The 27332-nt window shown below is 39.0% G+C and overlaps 1 protein-coding gene across 1 annotated transcript; it reads left to right on the top strand.

Moving 5' to 3' along the window:
- The first annotated feature begins 2025 nt into the window (after nucleotides 1-2025).
- LOC117266254 (pituitary tumor-transforming gene 1 protein-interacting protein) lies at nucleotides 2026-27332 on the top strand. Its single transcript, XM_033641341.2, has 7 exons — nucleotides 2026-2298; nucleotides 2550-2596; nucleotides 4671-4779; nucleotides 8784-8892; nucleotides 11354-11419; nucleotides 20971-21017; nucleotides 26856-27332. Exons 1-7 carry the CDS (start codon nucleotides 2178-2180, stop codon nucleotides 26903-26905), a joined length of 549 nt encoding a protein of 182 aa, XP_033497232.1. The 5' UTR covers nucleotides 2026-2177; the 3' UTR covers nucleotides 26906-27332.

The following is a 27332-nucleotide window of genomic DNA, read 5'->3' as shown; positions in this document are numbered from 1 at the left end:
TCTGCTTGTTGCCTCTCCTTAGCAGTGGTTTCCTAGCAGCTATTTGACCATGAAGGCCTGATTCGCGCAGTCTCCTCTTAACAGTTGTTCTAGAGATGGGTCTGCTGCTAGAACTCTGTGTGGCATTCATCTGGTCTCTGATCTGAGCTGCTGTTAACTTGCCATTTCTGAGGCTGGTGACTCGGATGAACTTATCCTCAGAAGCAGAGGTGACTCTTGGTCTTCCTTTCCTGGGTCGGTCCTCATGTGTGCCAGTTTGGTTGTAGCGCTTGATGGTTTTTGCGACTCCACTTGGGGACACATTTAAAGTTTTTGCAATTTTCCGGACTGACTGACCTTCATTTCTTAAAGTAATGATGGCCACTCGTTTTTCTTTAGTTAGCTGATTGGTTCTTGCCATAATATGAATTTTAACAGTTGTCCAATAGGGCTGTCGGCTGTGTATTAACCTGACTTCTGCACAACACAACCGATGGTCCCAACCCCATTGATAAAGCAAGAAATTCCACTAATTAACCCTGATAAGGCACACCTGTGAAGTGGAAACCATTTCAGGTGACTACCTCTTGAAGCTCATGGAGAGAATGCCAAGAGTGTGCAAAGCAGTAATCAGAGCAAAGGGTGGCTATTTTGAAGAAAGTAGAATATAAAACATGTTTTCAGTTGTTTCACCTTTTTTGTTAAGTACATAACTCCACATGTGTTCATTCATAGTTTTGATGCCTTCAGTGAGAATCTACAATGTAAATAGTCATGAAAATAAAGAAAACGCATTGAATGAGAAGGTGTGTCCAAACTTTTGGCCTGTACTGTATATATATATATATATATATATATATATATATATACATACATATATATATTATATTTATATACATATATATACATATTTATTTTATTTTTTTGTAGTTTCTCACCTTCAAAAAATAAAAAAATAAATTAAAAAAAATAGAAAAAATAAATAAAAATAAAAACAAGATGGGCAATTCCATTGGGACCATTTTCGGGAAGACACTTAATGTTTGCATTTTTTTCACTCATGTCCCCAAAAATTTGAAAACATATTTTACATAAATATGAAGTTCTGTGTGTGTGAAGAAGGTTAGAAAACTAAATCTACATGACCCATAGAGCTCAAGCTAAATGTTTCAAGAGTACCGTTGATTTCAAAAAGTTTCTAAAGTTATGAGGCACAGCAGGAATGTTTCTGTTTACTAGTCGCATCTCACTGTGAGGCTGCAGAACTGAACTTCTCCTGTGTGTCACGTGTGCAGACGAACTATGGCGGCTGATGCAAAAACATGAATGGCCCTATCTAGAGCCAGTGTTTGATTTGTCCTTCTAGGCTACCGTAGACACAACATGGCAGACTCCAACACGCTCATTCTAAGGTAATCAAAAACAAAACAAAACAAAACAAAAAAAACAGCTCTCAATTCCTGGTGATTAGAAATGACATGAAATTAAATTGACACATAGTTATGAACATTATATACCATTTCTACCAATAGTTCCCCCTAAATTTTATGCACTCGACCTTTAAAATATTTCACAACATAGGCAACTATATCTGTTATGTAAATCTACTGAATAGTGTGTCTACTAACTGTACAATAATCACATCAATGTCTCACGGCCACTTCCATTAAAAATTATTCAAATTAATATTCACGTAAATATATAAGTATAAAACCGACTAGAAAACATGGCATTTAATCATGGCACTTTGATGGAAGTATATATAAATATATGTATTATTTTTAAAGGTGAAAGCATTAATCCGAAACTAAGAGTGCACCTCACTCAGTAAAATGTGTTTTGGTATCTATTTATAGAGTAAAAAGGCTATACATTGTTAAAAACTGCACATGCCAAATGAGTAAATTAAAAAGTTAATCAAGAAAATTATTAACTGCGTTTCAGCACCTGAACTGAGCGGGCGGCCCTTTGTATTTTCTGTTCAAAGCATAAACTCCTCCCGCCCGGGCTGTGAAGAATAACCAAACGAGCAAACCCTGGAAAACCAGGAAGTGACAGCAGCTATCTAAGGCACAACAGAAACAACAGTGATTATCGAGAGTCGCGGAGCGCAAAACAACCTATCGTCCACTGAAGACGAGCAGATATTGTATATTTTAGACGCAGTTCATGTTGCCAGCTGTTCTGCGGTTTTAACGATGCCTTCTTTTACCAGCGAGAGACAAACACTGCTCACCTCGGTGTTTTTCTGTGCCGCCGTGCTGTGTGTTAGCTTTGTTAGCCAGGGGGAATGCCAAACAACTCCGCCACCACCAACACGTAAGTTGAGCTGTAGTTGAAAAGTAGTGCAGTCGTTTTTACAGTTAACAAATGTAATATTTCCCCGGGTGATAAGATACTTTAATGCCAGTCTGTAAGTAGGTCAGTACATTAGAGTAGGTGAAATAGTGTCACATTTTGAAAATACGTCACTGTTGAATGTGCTGTTGTTGTTGACCTGTTAGCGCTGGTATCATTATTTTAATGATTTTCGGGTAACGTTAACATGTTTCTCTGTGTTTTTTTCCCAGCCTGTTCAGTTTACAAAAGCTGTGACACATGTGTTCCAAATGCCAAGGTAAGGTTGTCCAGAGTAATTTGAGAGCAGTTTTGAGAGATAAGACAAGACCTTTGCACGAACATTTCAAACTGCTGTTATAAATCGTCATTTTATGGTTTCCGTGTTTGTCTGCACGTTCAGCGGCCTACTTAACATCCCGAAACAAGACTAAAGACCCCGTTCAGGCTAATGGCCAGGGCTGTTAAAGCTTGATCTCAAGGGGGAGTTAACTACTTCACCAAAATGTCAACTTTAAGTACTGGTGCATGTGCCACCTTCAAATCCTCCATCAAAATGCACCATGGCAGGCCTCTCAAATCTGTGTGACTTTGTGAAGCTGGGTTTTTATTCACAGAAATGCTACTATTTTTTTTTAATACATCCAGTTTATCATGAAGTACTGTAATTCCAGTCGGACATTTTGTTTTACCAAGCGTGCATTTGCAGATAAGCAAGGAATCATACACTGGGCAGCATTTGTATGAGTTTGTTGACACTGTTTTAAGTGTGAATGAGGTACATTGAGGACACAATCTTAATGACAAAGCCTGTTGATCTTGCAGTTAAAATAAAGTTTTTATTTGAAAGGGGCTGCGATTAAAGCTCATTTTCATTATAAAGTGATGTTCTGATTATTTTCTCAATTAATAGTTTGGTGGAAATTTCAAAATGTCCTAAAGCTTAATTTGAGCCATGATAAGATACACTTTATTTTCCTGAAGCAAATGTGTCTTGGGCAAAGTGCTAAATACAGCTGCATGACATTTAGCACATAACAATACATTACCACAGGACAAACAGAGTATAGTGGACATAAAAATTGAGACAAAACATAGCACATACCTCATAATGAATAATCAAACTACAAGACTAATACTATAAATGCCTAAAAGCATGTGATCGTGAGACCATAAGTTGTGCAAACTAAAGCAACCACTTAATTAACCTGCTCCTCAGCTCAATGAGATGCTAATGCTATGAAGGATTGACTAGTTGTTTGTTCAGTAATGTGATAGATGCTAGGAGGAAGGAAAACTTAAAACAGTGACTTTTGCATCTGCTTGTTCTGAAATGTCTGCTAGATGGTAAAAGTTCATATTCATTATAAAGGATGTGTGTCTGATCGTGCACAATCCTGTGTGCATATCTTAGTACAGGTTTGGCAAAGGTGTTTCAGGGTGGTGAATGTTTTTTCATGCCAGTCACTTTCATTGCTTGTTTTACCAAATTTTTAATTCTGGTGTTTTAGCAGGACTGTCAGTGTACCATACCATGATGCAGGGTGTGAAATCAACACACACCAAATGTGGATAGATTTTCTGTTTGGCAATCAATCTCAAAAGGCTACCTGCCACACTAGCAGTAGCAGTTAAATGTTTGTGCCAAAATAGTATAAAATAATTAAAAAAAAAACGTACTGCAGCATTTTTAAACAATTTAATACTTGTGTCATACCCAATATGGATACATTTTGACCAGTAACATATACATATTTGAAATAAACAAAACGAAACCATCACTTGCCACCCAGTTACTGCTTGCTACTGTTATTTCGGCCGATAGAAAATATGCTTGGGGTTGGATTTTTTTCATCTACCAGTCCCCTTGGCCGGTGAGTCAAAAAGTTAATTGAGACACTGCCAGGATGCTATGTCATATCTAATAATATTATCCAACGCTGCATTGTAGAGTACTGATATGATCTCTGAACCAACAGCAAACAGTCTCAGTAAAGAAGTAAGAAAGTAAATTCTTTAAGCCAGCTTAACACAAAAAATCCACAGGGGCACTCCATTTTAGGTTGTTGTCCATAAGAATGCCTGGAAACTTGTGGGTGCACACCTATTCAATCATACAGACATCAATAATTACAGGGTCATGGCCTCTCATCTCCCTGAGGAAAAATATCATTTCTTCAGTTTTGTTAGTGTTAAATTAAAAGACGATATCAAAACAGTTGCAGGTTAATTTACTGTTGATTGATTAACCCTGCTGATTGTTGCAGCTCTAGATCTGAACATCAGATAGACTATTTAGATCTTAACAGAACCATTACATGCAGAGGGTTGATCTTTGTGTTTCATCTTCACAGTGTCTGTGGTGCTTAACCACCAACAACTGCACAGAATACCCAGTGAGCTGGTTGCTGCCTCCAGCGTCAGTGTGCCAGTTGTCCCAGGCCCGTTGGGGAGTGTGCTGGTGTGAGTTGATCAGTCTTTTTATGATATTGACTTGACAACCTGCTTATGTGACTTTATAAGACTGCAATCCATCACCGCTGTAAAGTAAACATGATAGAGGCTTTATTGGACTGCACTGAAGGAGGAAACTGTTGACAAAATAATCATGGTTTTGAGTTTCAGGGAAATGTAGACAGTGCATGTGGGCAGGACAGATATGAAACTGGTGTAAAGGTTCAATACTCAAAAGAGGTGATACTTTATTGACATTTTAACATTAAAAACAGAGACCAATACAGAAACTGTATAGAATACATACAACAATAAGAAATGCAACTTTGAAAAATAAATAAATAAATAAAACAGTGAAAAGAAAAGTAAGTGCGATGCCACATGCCAGTGTACAGGAGGAACTCTGAAATGATGTAGCTCTTTGAAATACTGGCAAGTTAGGGTTTGAGAGGCAAATAGCTGCAGGATGGTTCTCCTAGACAAACGTTGGAGTGTTTTAGCTGAGGGGAACAATTTGTACAGATACCTGGCTGTGTGAGAGGAGTCAGCCAAAACTCTGTTCTTTTCACTTCATGTTGTTTCGGTGTCTCAGAGGAGAGGTTGCAACCTATGATCCAACTTCTCACTCCTGCAGCACTGTACCCACTTCCTCTCTTGTGTGGTTGATCTGCTTTAACAGCTTTATAGACGTGAACATGTGCCTGTCTGTTGACACCAAACATTCTTAGCAGGTACAGAAAGTAAACTCAGTGATGGCCAGGGAGTTCCCCTAGTTTAAGAGTAGCCAGCCAGATGGGGAAAGAAGCCAACTAAGGGATTTGTGTGGCTGCAAATTATTCAGGTGAAGTTATTTTAACCAGATTAATAAACAAAGCTGAAACATGTCTTACACATTGTATCAAAGGCTAAAAACTCAGGTAGTTCACATAAATAAAGACCATGGAGATACAGAGTAGCCCTGTAACAACAACTAAAACACAAAGCAGATGGTGTGCGCATGCAGACGGAATGACTGTAAATATCTAAGCAATTTCAACAAAATAGACAAGTTGGTAAAACATTTGGCCTATCAGAGACAGAAGTTGCCTTAATGACACATAGTGATCATATGTTCATTGAAAAAGTGCACTGCATTTTCACTTTAAATATCAAGGTCTAGGTCAGTGGTTCCCAGCTTATTCCTTAAGGGGCTTTTTTTTAATCATTGAGTAAACTTACGACCCCTAGCTAAGTGACATTTGATGGATATTTCATATTGTATTCAATGCATAACATTGACAGTAAAGAAAAACTGATGAACTGAACAATTAACCCCATAGAGTGTTTGTGTAAAACAAGTAATTTGGATGAATTTTGAGCTGGTATTTTTTGTGACTCTTGCATCAGAGATGAGTTTTCCTGATGTTTTTAGGAACTTTTAATGTGTTTTTTTTTTTTTTTTTTTTTTTAAATTCCAGTAATCATACATACTTAATAGGGTTCTTTTTCACTTTTTTTCTTTCTGGTGCTTGGCCATTGTTCTCTTAGCTCTTTGGCTGTTTTAACTGTGTATTTTGTAATGCAGGATAAAGCTATTCAGCAGAGTGACGGCTCTGTCAATATAGCATGTGTACAGGTCTTCAATGTACCCTTATCCTGTGAGATTTTTTAAAAGTTTATGTCTTGAATAATAATTGAAACTTAAAAAAATAAAACTGTCATTTAGTTTTCTTCACAGAGATAAATGAAATGCTGAGCTATGTATCCACCGTTTATGTATTTTTTTTTTTTAACATTTTCTTACTCCCAGACATATAGATAGATAGATAGATAGATAGATAGATAGATAGATGGGGTTTCAGAATATAGTTACATGACAGAGGAAATGGAATGAAATTAAATGAAAGTTAACCCAGGGCATCAACATCAGTGCCATTGCTGTTCTTCATTTCTGCCAAGGCTGTTTCCTCTGGTATTTGAATGATTCCAGACTCACAATGACTCACAATGACAGTTCTTGGCAGAGAATTAGCACAAGCCCAGGAGCCTCCAGTGTTGCGTGGCATAGGACCAGATAACCTGTTTTAAAAACTTGTCAAACTGAAAACAAATACAATCATTTCCAGGTCTGGACGGTGTGGGAAAAAAAGAGTATAATAAAGTATTTGTCTTTCCTGACTATTTCCCCTATTATGTTTTCAGAATTTCTGGGGAAAAAAAAAAGATCATAAGTGTGGAGTGTTTTTCATGGTGCTTGGAGCAGGCAGCCAACGCAGCCGAAAACATTTACCACTGTGTTTATATGAGTAAACAGACTGTAAAACAGCTCTGCCCCAAGTGCCTGACCACACCTGAAATACGTACATAGCATTACAAATAACCAAATATTAAGCATGTCTGACTTGTCATTTATGAGTGATGCAGTGATGTAGTTATGAGAAAAAGTAAATGGATTATCTTCCCTGCTTAAGGAAACCATACCTTTATTAGGGATGCACAATATTGGATTTTTTTGTCTATATCCAATATGCCAATATGTATCAACTCATTGACCAATATATCCACTTTTTCCCTACCTAATTTTATTGACCATCAAGTCTCTTCTGTAGTGGAATTAACATCATTATACATGCATACTCTCATCATGATGGCCCACCAGCAGAGAGAGATGAAATAGAATGCTTTTCAACATATGTAGTAATCATTCATTGTAAAAGATAAGAATGTTGGCCAATTTTAATAGTTCTATACCAATTATGTGCCGATATTATCGTGCATCCATAACATTGTGTGACTGCGTACTTTGTTTAACACAGTGAATAAACAAAGCCAATGTTTTGCAAATGAAATCATTAACTTTTTTCAACATATTGAGTCTAGCTTTTTGCACTCAGATGTCAAATATGGTCTGAAAAATCTACTGAACAAAAGTGTGAAGTTTTGAAATGCAAAATGTGGATGCCTGTGTGAACACGAGTCTAGTCAAGTTATAATCCCACTGTAGCAGCACTATGGCCACATCTAAAAACAAGGTGTTCAGTTAATTCAAATGCGTTATTACCTGATTAGTGCCTGGGATATAGGACTGAAGTCTAAAAACATGTATTCACCCATGTAGCTTATATTAGTATGATTTTTTTTTTAATAGTGTAGGTTCTCTTTTGAGAGCTGTACCCTCCCAAAATCAACGTCTGCATGTTGAGTTTGAAAAGATTGCCTTATTGGAAATAAGACAAAATGCATTTCTCATCTTGTGTCATTTGTTAATGCAATAGATGTTTTTTAGCTCAACATTAGTGGATAGCAGATTATAAAATCGACACTGTAACAGATTCAAGGGAAAACCATTTAAATGTCTTGAATGTGCTCTAAGCTAGTTAGCTAAACTAGTAAAGTTGTGGAAAAGTCATTAGGTCATGGTGGGAAACATAATCGTAGGGCGAAAAACGGACGAGTACACTTTACAGGAGAAAATTAATTGTACACATCAGAATGGGCTGAGCTACAACCTTTCATTTTTTGAAAGCTGCTCAACTTTCTGTAAAATCTCAGTGCTAAAATGATATGTATGCCTTTTAATGTTTGATATGTTGGTTTTTAGAGAAAAGCTGACCCACGATGACTCAAAGAATCATGAAGGGCGTTCTTTGTCTCAGTGTGGTAGTTTAGTTACTGCCACGAGTTCAGGTGTTTTATCTCTGACTTGGCAAAGTGATGTTATTACGTTAATATCTCACTGATAAACAGTTAATGCTGATGCTGGAGTGGTTTCTAGCCTTGACACAAAGTTTCATCTGATAAAGTCTCAGTTGTGTTTTCAGTGGAAATGAGAGTGTGGTGTGTGTGGTTTCATTGTCAGTGTACCTTGTAGTGTTGCAGAGTAGTCAGTAGGTGGCACCATTGCCAAACAATTTCAGTTCATATTGTCACTCAGTGGAAAGCTTTTCAAGTTTCATACATAATATAACCTCAGAGTAAATCCTGTTCTTGTAAAGAATTTGACTAATAATTATTTGTCTTCTCATGTGATTCAGTGAACTTTGAAGCCCTGCTCATTACCCTTGGGGTTGTGGGTGGAACCATCCTCATCAGCATCGTGGCATGCTGCTGCTGCTGCTGTTGCTGCAAGAGGCGTCAGTCAAGGTAAGGCTGAATGACAAGCCAGAGGCATTTCCCTGCAACTGTAGCATGTCTTTTTTTGAGTGGATAAAGTATTAGAAAGCCATTTCAGTTACACTTAAAGCACTTAAAATGTGAATACCTGTAAGTAATGCTACCTAGACTAAGACCAAAACCATGAAGTCCAATACAACACCAGCCTTGAGTACAACCTGATGACTGTGCAGTATAATGGATCGCATTAATACTAGAGCTGGCGGTCGTTTGAAAGCTTACGACATTAGTACCAATACCAGTACCCTTAAACTGACACAGATACTAATAGAGTACTTCATTTGAAACCGTTTTCCCAGTTTATATAATTCCCATCATGTGTATGGAGGCAGTTAGTGGCGTAACATGCCACCAGATACCATTGATGTGTAGTACAGCCATACTTAAGAATGTTTTGGTGGCATCTTGGCACGCTGAACTGCCAGTTCCATCAGATACACCACATTTGACTTTACCACGCCACAGACTGTATGGGTTGTAGCTGCTGCTGTAGTTCGCCAGTCACGTCGCATTTAATCAAAGAATGCTCGCGTAGATTGGCTGAGATAAAACTATGCAAATAGTCTTTTTTCTAGATCTGGAACCGGTTACACAGAACAGCCTTAGGTTTTCTCCTTCAGTATGACACTTAGCTGAAGGACTTACATGAGCGTGATGCACAGAACCCCTAAGAGGCTTCCTTAGGTAAAGAAATAAGTGAAGGCTTTTACTGCAATGAAAGAGATTTGACAGCAGTAAAATTCTACAGTTTGTTTGCTTGCACTCGCCTCTCCTGTTATCGTCTCACAAAGTTGGCTTATAGATAGAAAAAAATAAAATGGCAGAAGAAAAAACAAGAACCAAATATTAGCGAACAGAAAACAATGAATGTCAAAGAAAATTGCAATGAAATTTATTTAAGTCAAATCTATAGTGTAAAATCAGCATATCCATTGGGTTCTCCCGATTGCGGAATACTCCTCCAGGGGTGCATTCCTTTTCTTTATTTATCACCATAAACTCGGCCATGTTGCAGTTAAGATAGAGTTAGAGGTACCCCAAGTTTTTTTCCTTACTTTGATCTTTGAATGCCAAGGTCTTCTGTGTAGGGATTCCTGTAGTATGAGACCGAGATAAGGAGAAAACCCAAATACTTACGGTTGTCATGTGCCACTGACTAACTAGTCAGTGGCACATGACTAGTGTGCCACTGACTAGTTAGTCATCAGGGCTGGTGACTAACGTTACCAGCCCTGATACCCAACACCCAATAAATGGGTAAGTTGATGTAAGGTCTAGTGTGCAAGACCAAGTGGCATCTAGCAATACCAACAACTAAACTTTTCCCATGTGCCAAGCATGTAGGAGAACTACAATGGCCAACATAGAAATTCGGATGGTCCTATCCACAGCCAGTTTGTGGTTTGTCCGTTCTGGACTACTTTAGAAACGTGGTTGACCAATGGACGAGACCCACTCCATATATAGATAAAAACGGCTTATTATAAGGTAACAAAAACGAAACAGTTCTTATTTTCAAGCGATTATACGGTAAAGAAAACATACTTAGGATTATTATTTTCCATTTCTGCCAATACATCCCCCTAAATCCTACACACCAGACCTTTAAAGAAAGTGTTAGATTCAAATTTTGATAAAGGTGTCAGTCATGTCTGTGACTCAGAGTCCTGTTCTGCTCTGATATTACCTCTGTGCTCACATAAAATGAGTTGTTAATTGCTCTGTGGGGAACAACAGTTCAGTGCTGCGAACCTCTTGAGTTGAGCACCCATGAATCAGCTCTACAATCACTCTCAGCTGTTGCTCTTGTAGCTTCATCATTTTAGCTGCCGTTACAAGACAACTGTGTGTGTGGTTCTGTCATTGTGCTGGAGTGAAATAAAAAATGTCATGTCAGTCAATCAACTTTGCAGGCTGGCCTGTCACACACTGACAGTCCTGTGGGTGTAGGAGTCCTGTTCATGTCTATCATCTGACAGAAGAAAACGGGATAGAGAGCATGCCTGAAACACACACACACACACACGCACAGACACAAGCATCCATTTAAATTGACCCTGTAGTTACATTTCCTCAAGGCAATTTTATTTCCTCACCTCCTGATTGCTCAGCTGCCATTAAATTAGGTAATTCCATTATCAAAGGTGACACACACTGCTTCTATAGCAAAAGCTCTCACTTTATTTTGAACATCAATTTCCCTTTGTTTCTCAAGCTGCAGAGACAAATCATGAATCAAATATGAATCATGCTCCAGAGGATTTGAATCATTTTAACTTTGAAGTTGCTGATCATCGTGAAAAGAATATCCCTCAAGCAAATGTGTTAATTTGTAGATGTATGTAATGTATTACATCTGGATGAGATTGTTTTTTGTTGTTCTCTGGTTCTTAAATTCTGATACTGTGTTCATGCCTCCTTATGTCTTAAGGCCTGACAGAGATGAGGAGAGATATGCCAGGAGGAGAGAGGAGATCAAACAGCGCGCTGATGAACGGTAAGAACTTTACTCCAGGCTCAAGTAAAAACCGGTTGAAGCTGTCAGTAACGAATTATATCTGTGTTTGTTTAAATAACAGCTTCGCACGGCAACAAGTAAAAACTACAAGGTATAAATGTTGTAGGACTGGGAGATATGACTATGATTATTTTCACAATATCAGGAGGATCAGCCTCTGATAGTAACTGGTAGCAAAATCATATATAAAGTCACATTACTTATAGTAATTGCATTACACAAAACAAAACAAATTTTGACAACAGAAATTTGGGGAGCCATGTAACACTAAAAGTTAATGAACAGTAGTGGTGAATTATAGTTCAGTCTTAGAACACAGACATATTTTATTACAGTTTTATAATTATTGCCTTCAATTAGAAAGAGAGAGAGTGCATACCTCTGCCAAGGCTGTGAAATCATGGAAAATGTAGAGAAGATACTAACATTTGGATCCACATCTGTATCATAATACACGTGATTTTTGGAGAATGGCTAAACCCTGGGAATATCAGGCAATGAGAATGAACTGTACACAATACCGTGACACAGGTTCATGATCAATACCCTCTGAGGCATGGCCATTTAAATGTGGATTGTTTCTGTAGCAGCACTACCCTTCAAAAGTTTGGAATTGCCTGCCACAAAAGCTTGATTAGGTACAGTCTGATCGCTGAGAGGACTCCTCTAGATACAATGCTCCACAAATAGATATTCAGTATGAAGGGTTTGCAAAGACAAGTAATGTTTGGTACACGGAGAACAAAATGCTGTGCAGTGGCTCAGCTTGACTGACAGTATAAAGGGCAGAAAGAGGCAAACATCCCTCTGAGCAACAGTTGAATGAGAACAGATGAAGTCACCAGTCATTGGTAAGAGAAACAGGAAGCTTAGCATTAAATTGTGTGCTGATTTGAATAGCAGCAGGTTCCTGTTTTAATGTCAAGCACACAATAATGCCTATAACAAGGTGGAGTTAACAGGCAGTATGTTGGTTTAGCAAAGCTATTCTTCAAACGTCACAGCTGTAACAGAAGGTTAGGCTGGGGTTAGAACTGTTGGAATGGGATCAGGGAATATCAGCTTAACCTACCATGGACTGTCAAATCACAGTTTAAACCTATTTAATCTAACTACTGAGTAGACTGCAGAGGCCCAATGAAAAACAGACAGACTTGATATTTAGAGCCCAGTTGCACTGTTGTGGTTTGATAATGATTGAGGGTCACTGATGCTTTACTGGACTGGAAAACAAATTCAAAATCAAAGTTCCAAGTTTTTTTCCTGTTATGTGAGACTGTGGGGACAAAGACTAAATGAAAGTTTGAACCATGTCATTCTTCTTCTTTTGGGGCCAAATCAATTCCAAATATAAATACCTTTGGTGTCTGAATTATACTGTTGTTATCTCTGTTAAAAATAGCTGTTAATCAGTCCCTTCGACAATTGTTTTTTTTCATAATTAAATTGCAGGGGCAATTTAGAATTGCAAAAATATAAAATATATATAATAATTAGTGCTGCACGATTTGATAAAAATGTGCAATTGCAATTATGGTGGACAATGTCGCGATTTGCAATTGCGATTACAATATAATAACAATAAAATGTAATAAATAAATGGTATCATGAGTCTTTTTGCTTGATTCGTGTTTCCCCTACATTATATTAGGGGGGCACTGACCTGACCTGACATAATTATTGTTATGGACAGACAGTGTGTCAATGACCATCAACAGACTGAGCACAGTCAAACACGCTGCTCACACAGCAGCGCAGCACCGAACTGTACACACAGCGACGCGAGCCTGTGTTGAGTTCAGGCGTTGTCACGTAAATGACAAATTCCAGCACGCCATAGCCCAACACAGCAGCATGTCAAGTGGGCCGAACCCGAGCAAAATTGCTCAATTTTTCATTTGTTATGGAGTCCATGATTTCCCTGTGACACTTACAAATGTTTGCTTAACTGTGCTTGGATGTTGTTTTATGAGGCTCTGGTGGCTTTCAGTTGTCTCTTTGTCTTTAATGTTACACGGCTCGGCTTTCTCTCGCATGCACTCTTCCAACTTTTCCCTGTGCTGTGCTGTCTCAAGTGTTGATATAGATTGGTCGTGTTGCCGCGGGACGTGGCGACTTTAACTTTTAAACTTTTACACAGCACGTCTTTCTGTCCAACGTTGCCGTACCTGAAAGACGTGCTGTGTAAAAGTTTAAAAGTTAAAGTCGCCACGTCCCGTCTCAAGTGCTGATATAGATTGGTCGTGTTGGCGCGGGACGTGGCGACTTTAACTTTTACACTTACACAGCACGTCTTACTGTTCAATGTCGCCGTACCTGAATCCAAAGTATCGCCATGTAACAGATGTTTTTTTCGCCACCAACTCAGCCTGTTCACGGTCGAGCTCATGTTCTTCTTCAGTGTCTGTGCTGGTCACTGCTGCACGCCGGCTGCACGCACCAAGATAGCTTGTGGGCGTGATGTCAACAAACTCCACACACTACAGGAGAGGCAGTCACGTTCACAGGCACACACGTTAACATTTATTTAGCTTACATTAAATCGCAAATCGCAGCCTTTTATGCGGTTATGTAATCGTACAGCCTGACATCGCGATTGCGATTAGATTAATCGTGCGGCACTAAATAATAATTCATTAAAATTTGAAGGTAACTTGTTTCAATAAGAAAAAAAAAATGCAATGTTGTGAATTTGTGGTTTATACTACACTTACGTTACCACTATCCATGTACATTTAATCTAACTCACCTTGATTCTTTGAGCACATGCAATGGATCTGGATGCAACAGCCTCTGTCATGGTGATTTGTCTCATCTGTTGTCAACATGTTGTAGCCGTTCTCAGGGTGTGTTCTGTGGTAGAAAAATGTTTGTCAATCAAAGACTTTTATTTGTGTTCCACCACAACATTGGACACATCACAAAACAGTTCACTCCAGGGTTCCCATGGTCATGGAAAACCTGGTAAAGTTATGGAATATCACATTTTCTAGGCCTGGAAAGGTCATGGAATTGTGTTGTGTGTAATTAAATTGTTATAGTAATCTTCCGTTGATAACCTTCCATGTAATGTAACATCACGGCAAACTTATTTTCTAATGCCGTCGACGTAACTTAGCTCTAATATGCGTCTGTGTGACGTTTGGTTTATCGTCACAAAAGTTTCTTCATTCTCTCCCCATGTTCTGTCTCTCACTTCATGTATCTCAGCTAAACTTATGTTTGAATAGAGTTTAAATCTGATATGTTAAAAAAATGCCAGGCAATTAGGGCAAGAAGTTTTTTCAATTATGGGTCCTTGAAAAGTCATGAAAAAATTGTGAAATTTTGTCCATGAAAATCCATGGGAACCCTGTTTCCCTCTATTCATTCATTCATTCATTCATTCATTCATTCATTCAATCTGCGGTAATTGTTGCGATTGCGACATCGCAACATCCTGAAGGGGCTGATTATTGAGGGAAAGAAGAAAAATATCAATACAACAGGTGATTCCAAACTTGTGAACGACATTGGACGTTGAAACAGTGCAAAGTCTTTGTTGGTAAAAAAAATGGGTGCAGCTTATATGGATAGGAATTGGCCAAGAAATAAAAAAACAAACAAATTTGCCTCAATCGTTTACAGTTCAGAAGAAGAAGAGGAGAGAGATAATAAGTTCTTCTGGGGGCTTTCATTTTAAAATTTCTATCAAAAGACTGTAGTAAACTTAAACAAGCAAATCATGCAAATACACATCTGTTCATGTAAATTAAGTATAAAATAAATACAATCAACCTAGCTGTATCATCATATCAGGTTGACTAAAAAAGATCAGACAAAGAAAATGACCTAAAGATTAAATCCTATTCTCTCAACACGTGTGTTTTTCCATCAGCTGGGCCGACATGGGATTTCCTGCGACAGAATAGTTTGTAGTCCCCAACAAAAGGGCCCGTTGTGTGTTTGGGATTCAAGCAACTGGTGTGTGTGTTAGTAGCCCCAACAAGTCCATGTCCCAGAGGAGGAGCTCAGCGTTCCTCCACTCGCATCCCAAAACACCAATTGGATTGTCAAGGCTGAGCAGCTGCTCTTTGGTAATGTGGTCATAAATAGAGTGGGCTACATCCTGTTGAGTGCCATCCACTGTCAAAGAAACAGTGTGTTAGTCACTGAATCATACAGAAGTCGCTGGAAGCCTTCCTCTTCCTGCACCCCATAAATGTTTCAGCCTCATCTTTCTATTTAGTGCCTGTGCTCCCAGTGCATTCCTCCTCCGAGGATGGCTGGGTGATGTGTTGGTAAGCGAGGCAGTCGTGCAGAAAGATAGTCGGTAACTGTGGTTTATCATCATCACTTGCAGTGATGGGAACATCAGAGCCCTGTGTGTGTGTGTGTGTGTGTGTGTGTGTGTGTGTGTGTGTGTGTGTGTGTGTGTGTGTGTGTGAGAGAGAGAGCCTGTGAGTTGAATTATCCAATATGAGCTTTTCTCTCACGTGCCACAGCCAGGGTTTCCTGCAGTGAGCATAATCAAATCTCCGAAGTCAGAGTTAGTGCAGTGACCTACATAGATGAAGTTCATGTTGTGAACAGGACATTCAGAATAGATCGGACCCATCATGGGAAAGACTACTGCCTCTAGACACTGCTGCCTGGCCTCCAGAGAGCCAGCTCACAGCACTGAACCTTCATTGTCATCTGAGCCCTGGCTTGAGAGCAGTCTGCTGGAATCATTATTAACAGCCCCTATGATGGATTGACTCATTCAGCTTTTTGTATGCTAAGTGATATTACTGATTTTTAAGATGACATTGGCATAAAAAATCCCCAAACAATAATATATTTTTATTCAGTGTTTTTGTTAAAAGTTTGCTCTTAAATATGCATAACTTTGGGCCTTAATATAATGTCAGCAGGTTAGTTATAAAAAAGGTCACCACTGTACAGTTGTCATGAATATTGAAATTAGCTATAGAGACCAAAACCCTTTTTTGTACCAGGCTGTAAACATGTTTATTTCTGCTGTAAAGTTTGACATTTTAACATGGGGGTCTATGGGGATTGATACTGTTTTTGAGTCAGCCTCAAGTGGTCATTTGATGAACTGCAGTTTTTGGCACTTAGGCACTGGCTTAATTTTTCCGTCTCGAAGGTTGCTGATTGGTCCTTCTGCAGCGCTCACTGGTTGTCTTTTATTGTAAATGAGAAACTGTTGTTTCATGTCACAGTGCTAGATGAATCAGTCAACTCAAACTAAGTGAAATGGGTGAATTCAAAGGTCTGAACCCAGGCTAAGGGAGCAGCTAGGAGGCAGTTTCACCCTTGTGACAGAGTAAACAAGCCTCTGTACCAGTGAAAAAAATATCACAGTATTTGGATTTATCAACATAAATAGACAGTACAATGACAACATGGTAAACAAATTTAGTTCCCTATGCTCTACTAGAGGATCACTTGGCAGTGCCTTGTTAAAGTGTACGCCCAAATGGAGATAACTTCCCGACAGGATGTTGGATCAACCAGTCAGCTTGCTTGACATGCAGGTCTGCACCCTGCGTTGTTGAGATTTGGTGGCTGTGCACAGTGGCTTCTATCGCATGATTTTGTGATCTATGGTTACCCATGTAAGCCTTCCCAGCTCAGGTTTGTAAAGATGCTTGCATGTCAGCAGAAGCATAATTTTAGCTTTTGAAGTTTGCATTGAACAAAGACGTTTTAAAACCTGACCTAACTCAACCCAGCTGGTACTGCCAAATGTGAGATCCAAATCCGCCATGATTTTACGACATTTTTAGTTTTTCTTCCTTCAAAGAGGAAGTGGAGACATTGTTCCTCCTAGGTGGTTCCCAAATTTTTTTTCTAGGGATGCACAATATTGGATTTTTTTGTCAATACCAGATTATGCTGACTTAAAACAACTCATTTGGCCAATAACCAATACAGATATCGATATATCCATTTTTTTCCCCACCTAATTTAGCATGCTCTTATCATGATGGCCCACCAGCAGATGGAGACATGACATAGAATGCCTTTCATGGTTATGTAATATTAATTCATTAAGAAAAAAGCATGTTGACCAATTCTGATCATGTCATTTTAAAGCTGCTATCAGTCGATACTGATGACGTGTCAATATTATTGTGCATACTTTTTTCATCTACCCTTTGGAACCAAAAAGGACGTAATGGATCAACTAGAAACAGTTTTGGGGAAAACAGTGACAAATAGTTAAAAGTCAAAAATACATAATAAGCAACATGAACTGCTTGTTTCTTTTCAAGCCTGTTTCTCAGTGTGTTCTGTGCAGATGAAAAATGCATGTTAAATTTGGCCTAAACTGACAGAACTTCAAGACACAAAAGACAGAGTGCTGTCTCACTGTTGATGGTGAACTCTAGAGCAAGTTAGGCTTCCAGGTTTTCTCAACTGAAGTGTTTGACTGATTTATTTTAATGAGCATCACCTGTTTTTCTTTTCTTCGCTGAGAGAAAATCCATCCGTCTTACACTTGATGTGTCAGTTTTCTGTCTGGATAACAGCCTCTGCATCAGAGCGCTCTTGTTTATTTATAGTCCCATTCATTCAAATTTAATTCCAGCCCACTTTTATCACCCAGTTCAGACGCACGACCCCCGCAATGCCTCAAGCAACCAGTGGGAACATGTTTAATTTGCTTCACAAGTAGCCGCCAACTTGGCCACATGGACACAGATCACTGATCATCTAGCAACAGAGAAAGAGCCAGACAACAGTGTTTGACTATAAAACTTGGAAGTCAAGGAGCAGAACTTTCAACATCTCCAGGAAAAGAAGCTCTCTGCTGCCTTCAGATTTAGCTCATCTTTTACACAGATGAGTGTTTGGAGACATTCCATCATGTGCTTACCTTATATCTGCTTCCCCTTTTCTTTCTTCACTACCCACTTGTTGAATGCAGCCATATTTATGTAGAGGGAGTATGAACATGTCAGTCAATTAGTTGCATACAAGCCGCCAGCAGGGTGGGGGGACAGATGGCAGGCAGATCTCAGCCACCCTGATTAATCACAGATCACTACCTGGCAATAAAACACTGACTGATTTACACCAGCTCTTTGTGCATAGATGAAGTGAAGTGACACTCCTGGAGGTCCAGAGCACTAAACCTCCTCCCGGGCTTTTGTTAGTCCTAAGAAAGGCTGAGTTAGGGGCTGACAGCGTGCCTGTTGCTGGGTTTGTGTTTCACTGCCAGCTAAATGCATCTAAGTCTGCAATGAGTCAAAATTGAATAGGAGAAAACACTCGGCACTCCACAACAAGCCAGTATTTAAATGTCATTCTCCATAAGGAATGCAGACATGCCTTTTCATTCTCAGTTGGCTGTTAGGTTTGTAAAAATATTGAAAAAAAGTTATTTTCCCACACTTAAGGCCTTTGCACATCAAGTTCATATTTTTCGTCCGAAATTGTTGCACGTTTGAAAAGAAGGATGACCTCACATTGTGTCAATCAGGTTTACACATTGACTTTGAAACTTTCGTCCGTCATTTAAGTTTTTGGAACAGGTTTGATTTTTTCCTCTGTGTTTTTTGGCATCCATCAAAAGCCTTTAGAGAGTTGTTTGACCAAGAAGGAGTGAGCAAAAATGTGGCATAACCTGTGGGACACTTAACGTCTGCAATGACAGAAAGGAACAAGACAGAAGTGGACAGGGGGACAGCAAGAAAAAGAAGTGGAAATATATGGAAGCAGTGTCCCTCTTGAAATCTTTCATGACAAAGGGAAGGTAACAGTAGCCTATCCAGAAATGCACAATAGCAATGGTAATACTTACAGTGAAGTTCAGTTTAATAGCAGTGTAGGCCCATCGCCTTATAACTCAGATAGCCGCGGTGCCAAATCGAAGACTCAAGCAGAGAGTGGCAACAACCTAGGGAGGTAATTCCAGTGAAGAGAAGCAAGGGAGCAAATGTCTTTCCAGCAAAGAAATCCATTGGCCTCAGTGTGCGAGGTTTCTGTGCTCAACAATTTTTATTGAATGTTGGATTAAGAACACATGTATTGTATCCTCCATGATGTTGTGCCTCATACTGACATTGTGTACAAATTATATAGTTAATAAATGGAGTGTGGAGAGCTGGGTGATACTGTATATCAGTATAGCGACAGCGTAATTTCAGAATACATATCATATTTGCAATAAACACCGTCCATCTCTGGTTACTGCTGCAGTACATGATTGAATTGTCTGAAAGATGTTTTTCCGCTTTAAAAATCAACAATTAATGTAAATATTTAGTCATCTTATCAACAGTTCTGTTTATAATTTGTCTAGAAAAGAAAACAGTTAATTCCTTAGTATTATTAGTTTATCAATATCAAGCTCTTGCATTTGTGGTATCCAGGCCCAGGACTATGTGTGTGGGAAAACCGGCCTCTAAAATGGACACACAGTCCAATATGGTGATTGTGGAAGCAGAGTAAAATACCTTGTTATTGCAGCCTGCAGTGTGTGTGACAGGTTAATAAAATTGTCATTTTCACCTGCAATTGTTGCCCCTCTTCCTTTTCCACTCACTGTTATCTTGTATTGCATTTCATTTCCACAAGTTTCATTAGAGTCTGGTCTCCAGTTAGCTTTACCCAAGCTATCACAGAGACCAAACCAGAGTTTTGTGATATGGTGACAGTGGTGCTGCATGTTTAATGCACCTGTTAGTTGCAAAGCTTTGGCTTTCTGTGTATGCATAAGGACATGAGAGTGAAAGGTGTTGCTTGATGTTTACATCTTAATGTGTTTAAAATGGGTCGATATGATGTAATTGTGCAGAGGTTGGTCTGGACAGATGTGGTGAGCTCAGTTGGCATAAAACCACCGGTGTGCTCCCCACCACACTTTGATTGTAAACGGGTGCTTTTCATAGACTGTATAATGGATGTAGCCACTGTGACGTGACCCATTGGCTTATGGACTCCCATTTTGAGGCTCCAGTTTGGCATTTTGTCCGTCACTATCTTGTATTTTTGGAGTCAGAACTGACCATATTTGAACAAGTGTGTGTGGAGATAATGCTAACGCGAGCTCCTTAGAGGGTATTTTACTACAACCAAATGCTGAACAAGACTTTTTCAGGCGAGGAAATTGTTACAATTAACTTTCATGAACTGAAAACACTGAAATAGCGACAACTACAGCTACGCCTTTACTTTGTGAATCAAGAAATCTACACTTAGTTACCTTTACGGACAGCAGCCAAAGCAGCACGCCCTTAAATATGCATAATTATAAGCCTTAATAACATTTAAATGGCTTAGTTATATAAAAATGCACCCCCTTATTTAAGGTGGAAGGTCTCTGTCCACCTCCAAGCAGAATCTGCTGTGGTTTGGGGTGTGAAAGGAAAGTGGGACCAACCACAGATGTTTATGGTTGTAAATACAGTTTGTGATTTTAGCATTCATTCAGAAGCTAAACTTATAGTCCACCTGATCAATTGAACCAAACAACAAGCTACATATTTTTCTGACCTGTGAGATAACCTTGGTTCTTCTTCTGTTTTTCTTTCTAGGAATTTGGAGAGAAAGGCAAGGCACGATCAGATCCGCAAGAAGTATGGTACGTATGAATCTCAGTCTATATCACCAATTGTACTCCACTGAACCTTTATATTGGGAGTTTGACGGACTCTGTACCCATCTCACCCCGTGATGTATAAACCTGCTGTTCTTGAGTTGATCAGTGAGTCGAACACAGTGCCTCTCTGTTCTGTTAATGTCAGCTTGTCTCAGATGCAAGTTGAATCGGTTTCAGATTCTCCAGGACATTGCCATTGACTTTCATTTCCATACCCTGTGCCAGCAATGCATTATTCAGCAGTGTATGCCTTCTGTCCTCGAGCAAGGCAATTCGGGTCACGTATAGGTTACACCGACTCCTGTCCGCTTAAATCAATTTAAGCATAATTTATCATACAGCAGTGTCAAATGGAAGTCCCCTCATGACTGTGAGCAGGATGTTACAGGTCACTGAAGCAACAGACAAAGGGTCGTCTTTGAAGAAATACTCTTCGGTATCATAGCCTGTACATGCATTGTATGTGTCTGTGTGGAGCAACAGTGATTTGCAGCAAACCTGGCACTATGGTCAAAACAGGGCAAAAACAGTTTAATTGGTAGTCACCTAATGTATGGGAAACTGTGCAAGATTAGCTATTCTCCCTCCCCAACAGTGAGGAATTTGTGAAACCATTTAAGAGCACAGTTTAAAGGATCATTGTGTTTATTTCTTGTTTCTGTTTTTTCATAGTTTTGATAACATGGCATTGAGTTAATTCAGTAGAACTTGGAACGTGCACATGCACTCATAATAATGCTCATAATAATAGGCTCAGAATCCAAACCAACACCTGACAAAGCTCTCAAATAGAAGCGTAGAAATAGCAAACGAGCTCCAACAAATGTATATTTATTTAAGATTCAGTGTTTCTGTTACACAGTCAAATGCAGTGCTGAAGAACCATCACTTGAGCTGCTCTCCTTTTTTTGTATGGTTTGCACTAGCTAATACTGTGTCCTAACTAGATGCGATGCAAGCAAGCAATAGCAACTAAATCGGTTTGACTGGATTGTTTTCTGTTGGACTGTCCCAACTGCCCATGAACAATGCTATGCAGCGCACCATTTTGAGCTGACCTTTTGTTGGACGCCCTGTTTCTATTTTTTCTGTACCTCGCATTAAAAGCGCCGCAGTGGACGGAGAATGGCTGATTCGCAAGGTTTAAATGAAGAGTTTCCTACTAGATACCTCCTTATTTCACTACAAAAACCTAAATAAGTAAGCCTTGTTTTACTAAGTGGATGTGGTATGATTTAGTATTGGAGCTACAGCAATGACATCTATAAGTTACCCACAATAGTATTGTTATGAGTATAAATCATAAGGAAATACATACTCACCATCTATTCAGTGGTTACTGTGAGACCACAGGGTAAGTGGTTAGTTTACATGACGTGATGGAGTTCCATATGTTACAGATCTAGTGTGGACAGAGAGTATCCAGTGTAACGCGACGTGGCGAGATAGTCTGACGCTTGCATCCAGTTAGGACACGGTTTAATACAGCAGCAGCAGCCAACATCTGACACCGAGCCATTAAACAGTCCAAACAAACTCATACCGGCACTGAAACAGCTCAACACTGTTGTTAAACCCACTAGTAATCATCTGGTAACATTAGCCGTTTGATGCCAAGAATTTGTCCTCTCATTGTGTGTGTGCGAGTGGACACAACAACTGTCCCTGGCGGGGAGCAAAGCAGAGATAGAGAGCATGAACGGGACGATGATATGTGGCAGGCCAAGTAAACAAGTAAATTAACCCATAGGAAACACTGACATTTATTATATATATATATATATATATATATATATATATATATATATATATATATATATATATATATATATATATATATATATATATATATATCAAAAACAAACAACACGAAATCTGAATCCAAAAATTGAAAACCAAATACCCAGTCAAATAGTCAGATGTCTGGGTCCAGCCCTACCCATAATGTTGCTGATAATCTCTCATGGCACAGGAGAAGTGTACACTAGCACGACTACAGTAAATATAAATGTTATTTATGAAATGTATCTTAAACAGCTGGGGTCACAAAAAGCTTTAGATCTATAAACCTTCATCTTCTTTGATACCATCACATTTACAGATCTCAGCAGTTCCTTTGGTGACTGCAATGTTATAGTCACTGACAGGGGAGCTGTATAACTGTAGAGATAAAGAAGGGTGGGAATGATGTTTTAAAACATGCCCTCTGATGGAACTTTGATGAAGAGGGAGTCATTCATTCTCTGCTATTGATGTGGGAGAAATTTCAGTTAAGTGTGAGGAATTGCTTCCCACCGATTGACTTCTGATTCAGCGTGTGTTAGCAGAAATTCCCCAGGCAGCTTCATCGAAGTAAGATGTCAGGTTATGTGGTTTTTGTGTCTGGACAGCATGACAGAGTGATGGATGATGGCCTGTTCCTCAAGCCTCCTGCTCTCATTAGTTTACTTCCACAGGGATTGCAGACAAAGCTGCACTCCTTTCATACTCATTCTGTAAAACACAATCCAGGGAGCTGCTTTACATCCTCTGTGAGACTAAACACTAAGTCGAGTTGTTTCTTTAAAGCACTGGCTCTCCGTTAAGGCTGAGAATCACTGAAGGTGACCGGGGATACCTTGAGGAATCCAACTAGGAGGTTATTCAGCAAAATGACAAATAGTTTCATGTCACTATCAGTCTGAATTATCCTGGCAAGAGAATATGAATGTAAACACTCTAAAACTCACAGATCAACAAATGATGTCTTGTTTGTTGAATGTGTTTACAAGCAGAGACATAAAAATGACAATGAGTGGTTTTAGGAGGTCACATGTTGAAGCTCTGTCTTGGTGTTTCTCCTGCTTTCAGTGCCGGCTAAACACCGCACAGACATTAGGTTGATTTTCCCTCTTATCTGTGCTGTTTATCAGTCTAGATTGTTTTTGTGTGAGTTGCCTAGTGTTGAAGATATCGACTGCAGAGATGTCTGCCTTCTCTCCAGTATAATGGAAATAGATGGCACTCGGCTCGTGGTGCTCTATGCCAGAAAAATATATTTTAAAAAAACTCAAAAATCTCTTTCCAAAAATCAAGAGCTGGTTACTCAAGATAATCCACAGACCTAGTTGTGAGCAGTTTGATGCAGGAACTATTTTCTTTCTTCCAAACCACACCCACCAACCGTAACCCTGCACAGAAGGAAGTGTGCATCTACTCATGGACAAGAGGCTGGTGCTCATGAGCACACAAGATGTAAACAACAAACAACAAACCTCCTCGGCAGAGCTGTAAGGTTAGCTAGCTCAGGGTAGCAAGATAAGCAAGCAGTAGACGCACACTTCCTTCTGCACAGTCATACGGTTGGTGGGTGTAGTTCTGTAAAAAGAAAATAGTTACTATATGAAACTACTCACAACACGGTCTGTGAAATATCTTGAGTCACTAGGTCATGATTTCTGGAAAGAGACATTGCTGTTGAGTTTTTCAAATTTTCTTTTTATTTTATTTATTGTGTGTACTTTGAACACCACAAGTCGAGTGCCATCTAGATCTATGTCAGAGAAAAGGCAGACATCTCTACAGACAATACATCCAACACTCAGCAACTGACACCAAAAGAATCTAGATTGATCAATAGCACTACAGGTAAGAGGGAAAATATTATTTTTGATTTTTGGTGAACTGTCCCTTTAAGGTTTGCCTCTAAAATGTGATGTCTGCATCTAATGACCAATGTTACAGTTTAGAAATCCTTAAATTCCCTCAGCTGTCTTTGGCAGTCCTTCAGCCCAGCTGTTGTTTTGTCAGCAGGATTTCTGGTTTGCCTGAGTTACAGTTAACTCTTTAATCATCATGTACCACCATGGACACGGACTGTAAAAACAAAAACAGTACAAAGCCACAGCGAGTATACACACTTACCTATAGCTTGAAATGTTAACTTTGTTTCTGTTTCAGACAACTTTGAATTTTTGTTTTTGTTGGGCTTTTTTTTTATATATATAGTATGTGTTTTTGTTTTGTTTGAAATTTTCCCAGTAAGTCTCTTAATGTCTTTGAAGTGCATTGTTAAATCACTTGAGGACCCCTTTAATGTCTTATTTGATTTTGGGCATTGTGAAAAGTTGTTCAAAGAACTGGAGAAAGTAGAACAAGAAAAAGTGGACGACAGGGCAGAGTGAGGAAAATATTCAGCTGGAGCCACTGAACATCTGTTTTTTTATGATGTTAGAATAACTATGGTAGAAATTCCAATTCATTTTAAGAAACATCAGTCCTTGGACTGCTGTGGTCCCAAAACATCCTGATGAAGTCTTGGTTGATTTGGGTGATGTGCACACATTACTGGAGCGGTACACAGCAACAGACAGAACAAGAGTAATGAGATGAACAAAGATCTTCACGCTGTCACTTTACTTTGCATGACACATTTTTTTCTGACCTGGGCTATATACCATAATGGCATGTCACGGTCATTTCTTGTTTTTCAGTCATGTGCTGTTAAACAAATGGAAAAACTGAGGGAATATTTGAGATGAAACAGAAAATCATATACAACGTTAAAAATTCATGTGTTAGACAGACCTTCCCACCATATCCTCACAAATATGCTGTCTCTCAGCTGATAGCGGGTACACATTGAAAACTGCAGGAGATATAAGGAAGTGTCAACTAGAGGTGTGACCCAAGTCATTGTTTTGCAAGTTGCTAGTAAGTCTCAAGTCTTTGCAATCAAGTACCAAGTCAAGGCAAGCAAGTTATGAGTCAAGTCCAAGGTCAAGTCTAAAGTCCTAAACCTTGAGTTTCGAGTCCTAAACAAGTCATAAAGTGCTCTCCACCAAATGTAATGCCATTTCAACAACAGAGTAACAGTATGTCATCTTATAAACACAAATGATTTTTAAAAGTTGTATTGATTTGTAAAAATAAGTTTTTTGAAAAGTTACATAGCTGTTAAGTTAATGTTAGCTAAGCATTAGCTTACTGTGTTGATATTAACCTGGACTTCCCGTCTTTTGTGCAACTTCAAGTGTCAGACGAAGTTTGAACCTGTCGTGTCTCCGTCTGTAATTCTCCTCCTGCAAGTTTTGCATACTGCAATTAACTTTTTATTGACCACCCAAAAAAAGTGGTACACTTTTTAAATAAACTTTTTTTAATCTTTGGAGTAGGGGGAAGACATCAAGTATTTTTAAGTCAAAAGGCTCAAGTCCTAGTGAAGCCATGAGTCACAGGCGTCCAACATGAGTCCAAGTTGAGTTGCAGGTCTGAAGTCATGGACTTAGTAACTGAACTCCATGTCAGGTGACTTGCGTCCACACCTCTGGTGTTTATCCTGTAAGTTATTGAATAAATGAAAACAAATTAGATTTTATGTTTTTTACAGTTTAGTATTTTAAGACAAAAAAATAATCTAATTTGCATATTTTCCTTGTTTTGGATCAAAAGTATTGAAATTGTGAATAACCTTGTTAGTTAGCTCTCCTAAGATCAGATACCTGCACTGTTACGTTTACTTTTGTGTTTAGGAGGGGTGGGTGTCAGCTTTGAGGGGTCCTGCCTCCTGAATAGTGGGTCACTGGTTAATCAAACCACATTCTGACACTTTAACACAGTTTAACGTGGGGTGGGTGGGTGGGGGGGGGGATTGTTTAAATTGACAGAGGTGAAGTCAGAAAGCCATTCATTTCTGACAGCATGACCTGACTACATTTGAGAATTACTACCTTGGAGAGTCATGGACAAAGTAGAAACACAGCATCATGTTCTCTCATCCACCATAAACCTCTGTTTCCTTTGTGTCTCCACTTTCTCTTCCATCTTCTTTCCTCTGCGCAGGTCTGATGAGTGACTCGGACCACCCATACAGCAAGTTTGAGAACGAGTAAAGCAGCTGCACTGGAGGAGTTCCACAGGCAACATGTGGAGCTGACCCTTAGTTTTAGCTTAAATGATGCCCATTTCTCACACGAGACAGACAGATACTGCTGAGTGCCCTCATTCAGAATGAGCCACTTCAGATGGAAATCACCATTTCACACTTTTCAAACGACAAATGTAGACAAAAAAAAAAAAAATCTTTTTAAATTCTTGCTAAGATGCAGTGTTGTGTGTTGATGAATGTTGAAGCTTGTTTTAAAACTTCCTGCAAAATTCTTTCATCTTCTAACATTTCATTATATGAGTTATGTCTTTTTAAATATTGTAGTTTCATATCAGTCTTTGCACTTTGTACATACAGTATTGATTTATGAAATCCAAAATGATTGTACCACAAATTTGTTCTGACACATGAATAAATTTCTTCTCTTTTAA

This window comes from Epinephelus lanceolatus, chromosome 10 (assembly GCF_041903045.1).
Source record: "Epinephelus lanceolatus isolate andai-2023 chromosome 10, ASM4190304v1, whole genome shotgun sequence".
In the NCBI taxonomy this organism is placed as follows: domain Eukaryota; kingdom Metazoa; phylum Chordata; class Actinopteri; order Perciformes; family Serranidae; genus Epinephelus; species Epinephelus lanceolatus.
The sequence above is the reverse complement of the archived record's forward strand: the minus strand, read 5'-3'. Positions and strand labels throughout refer to the sequence as shown.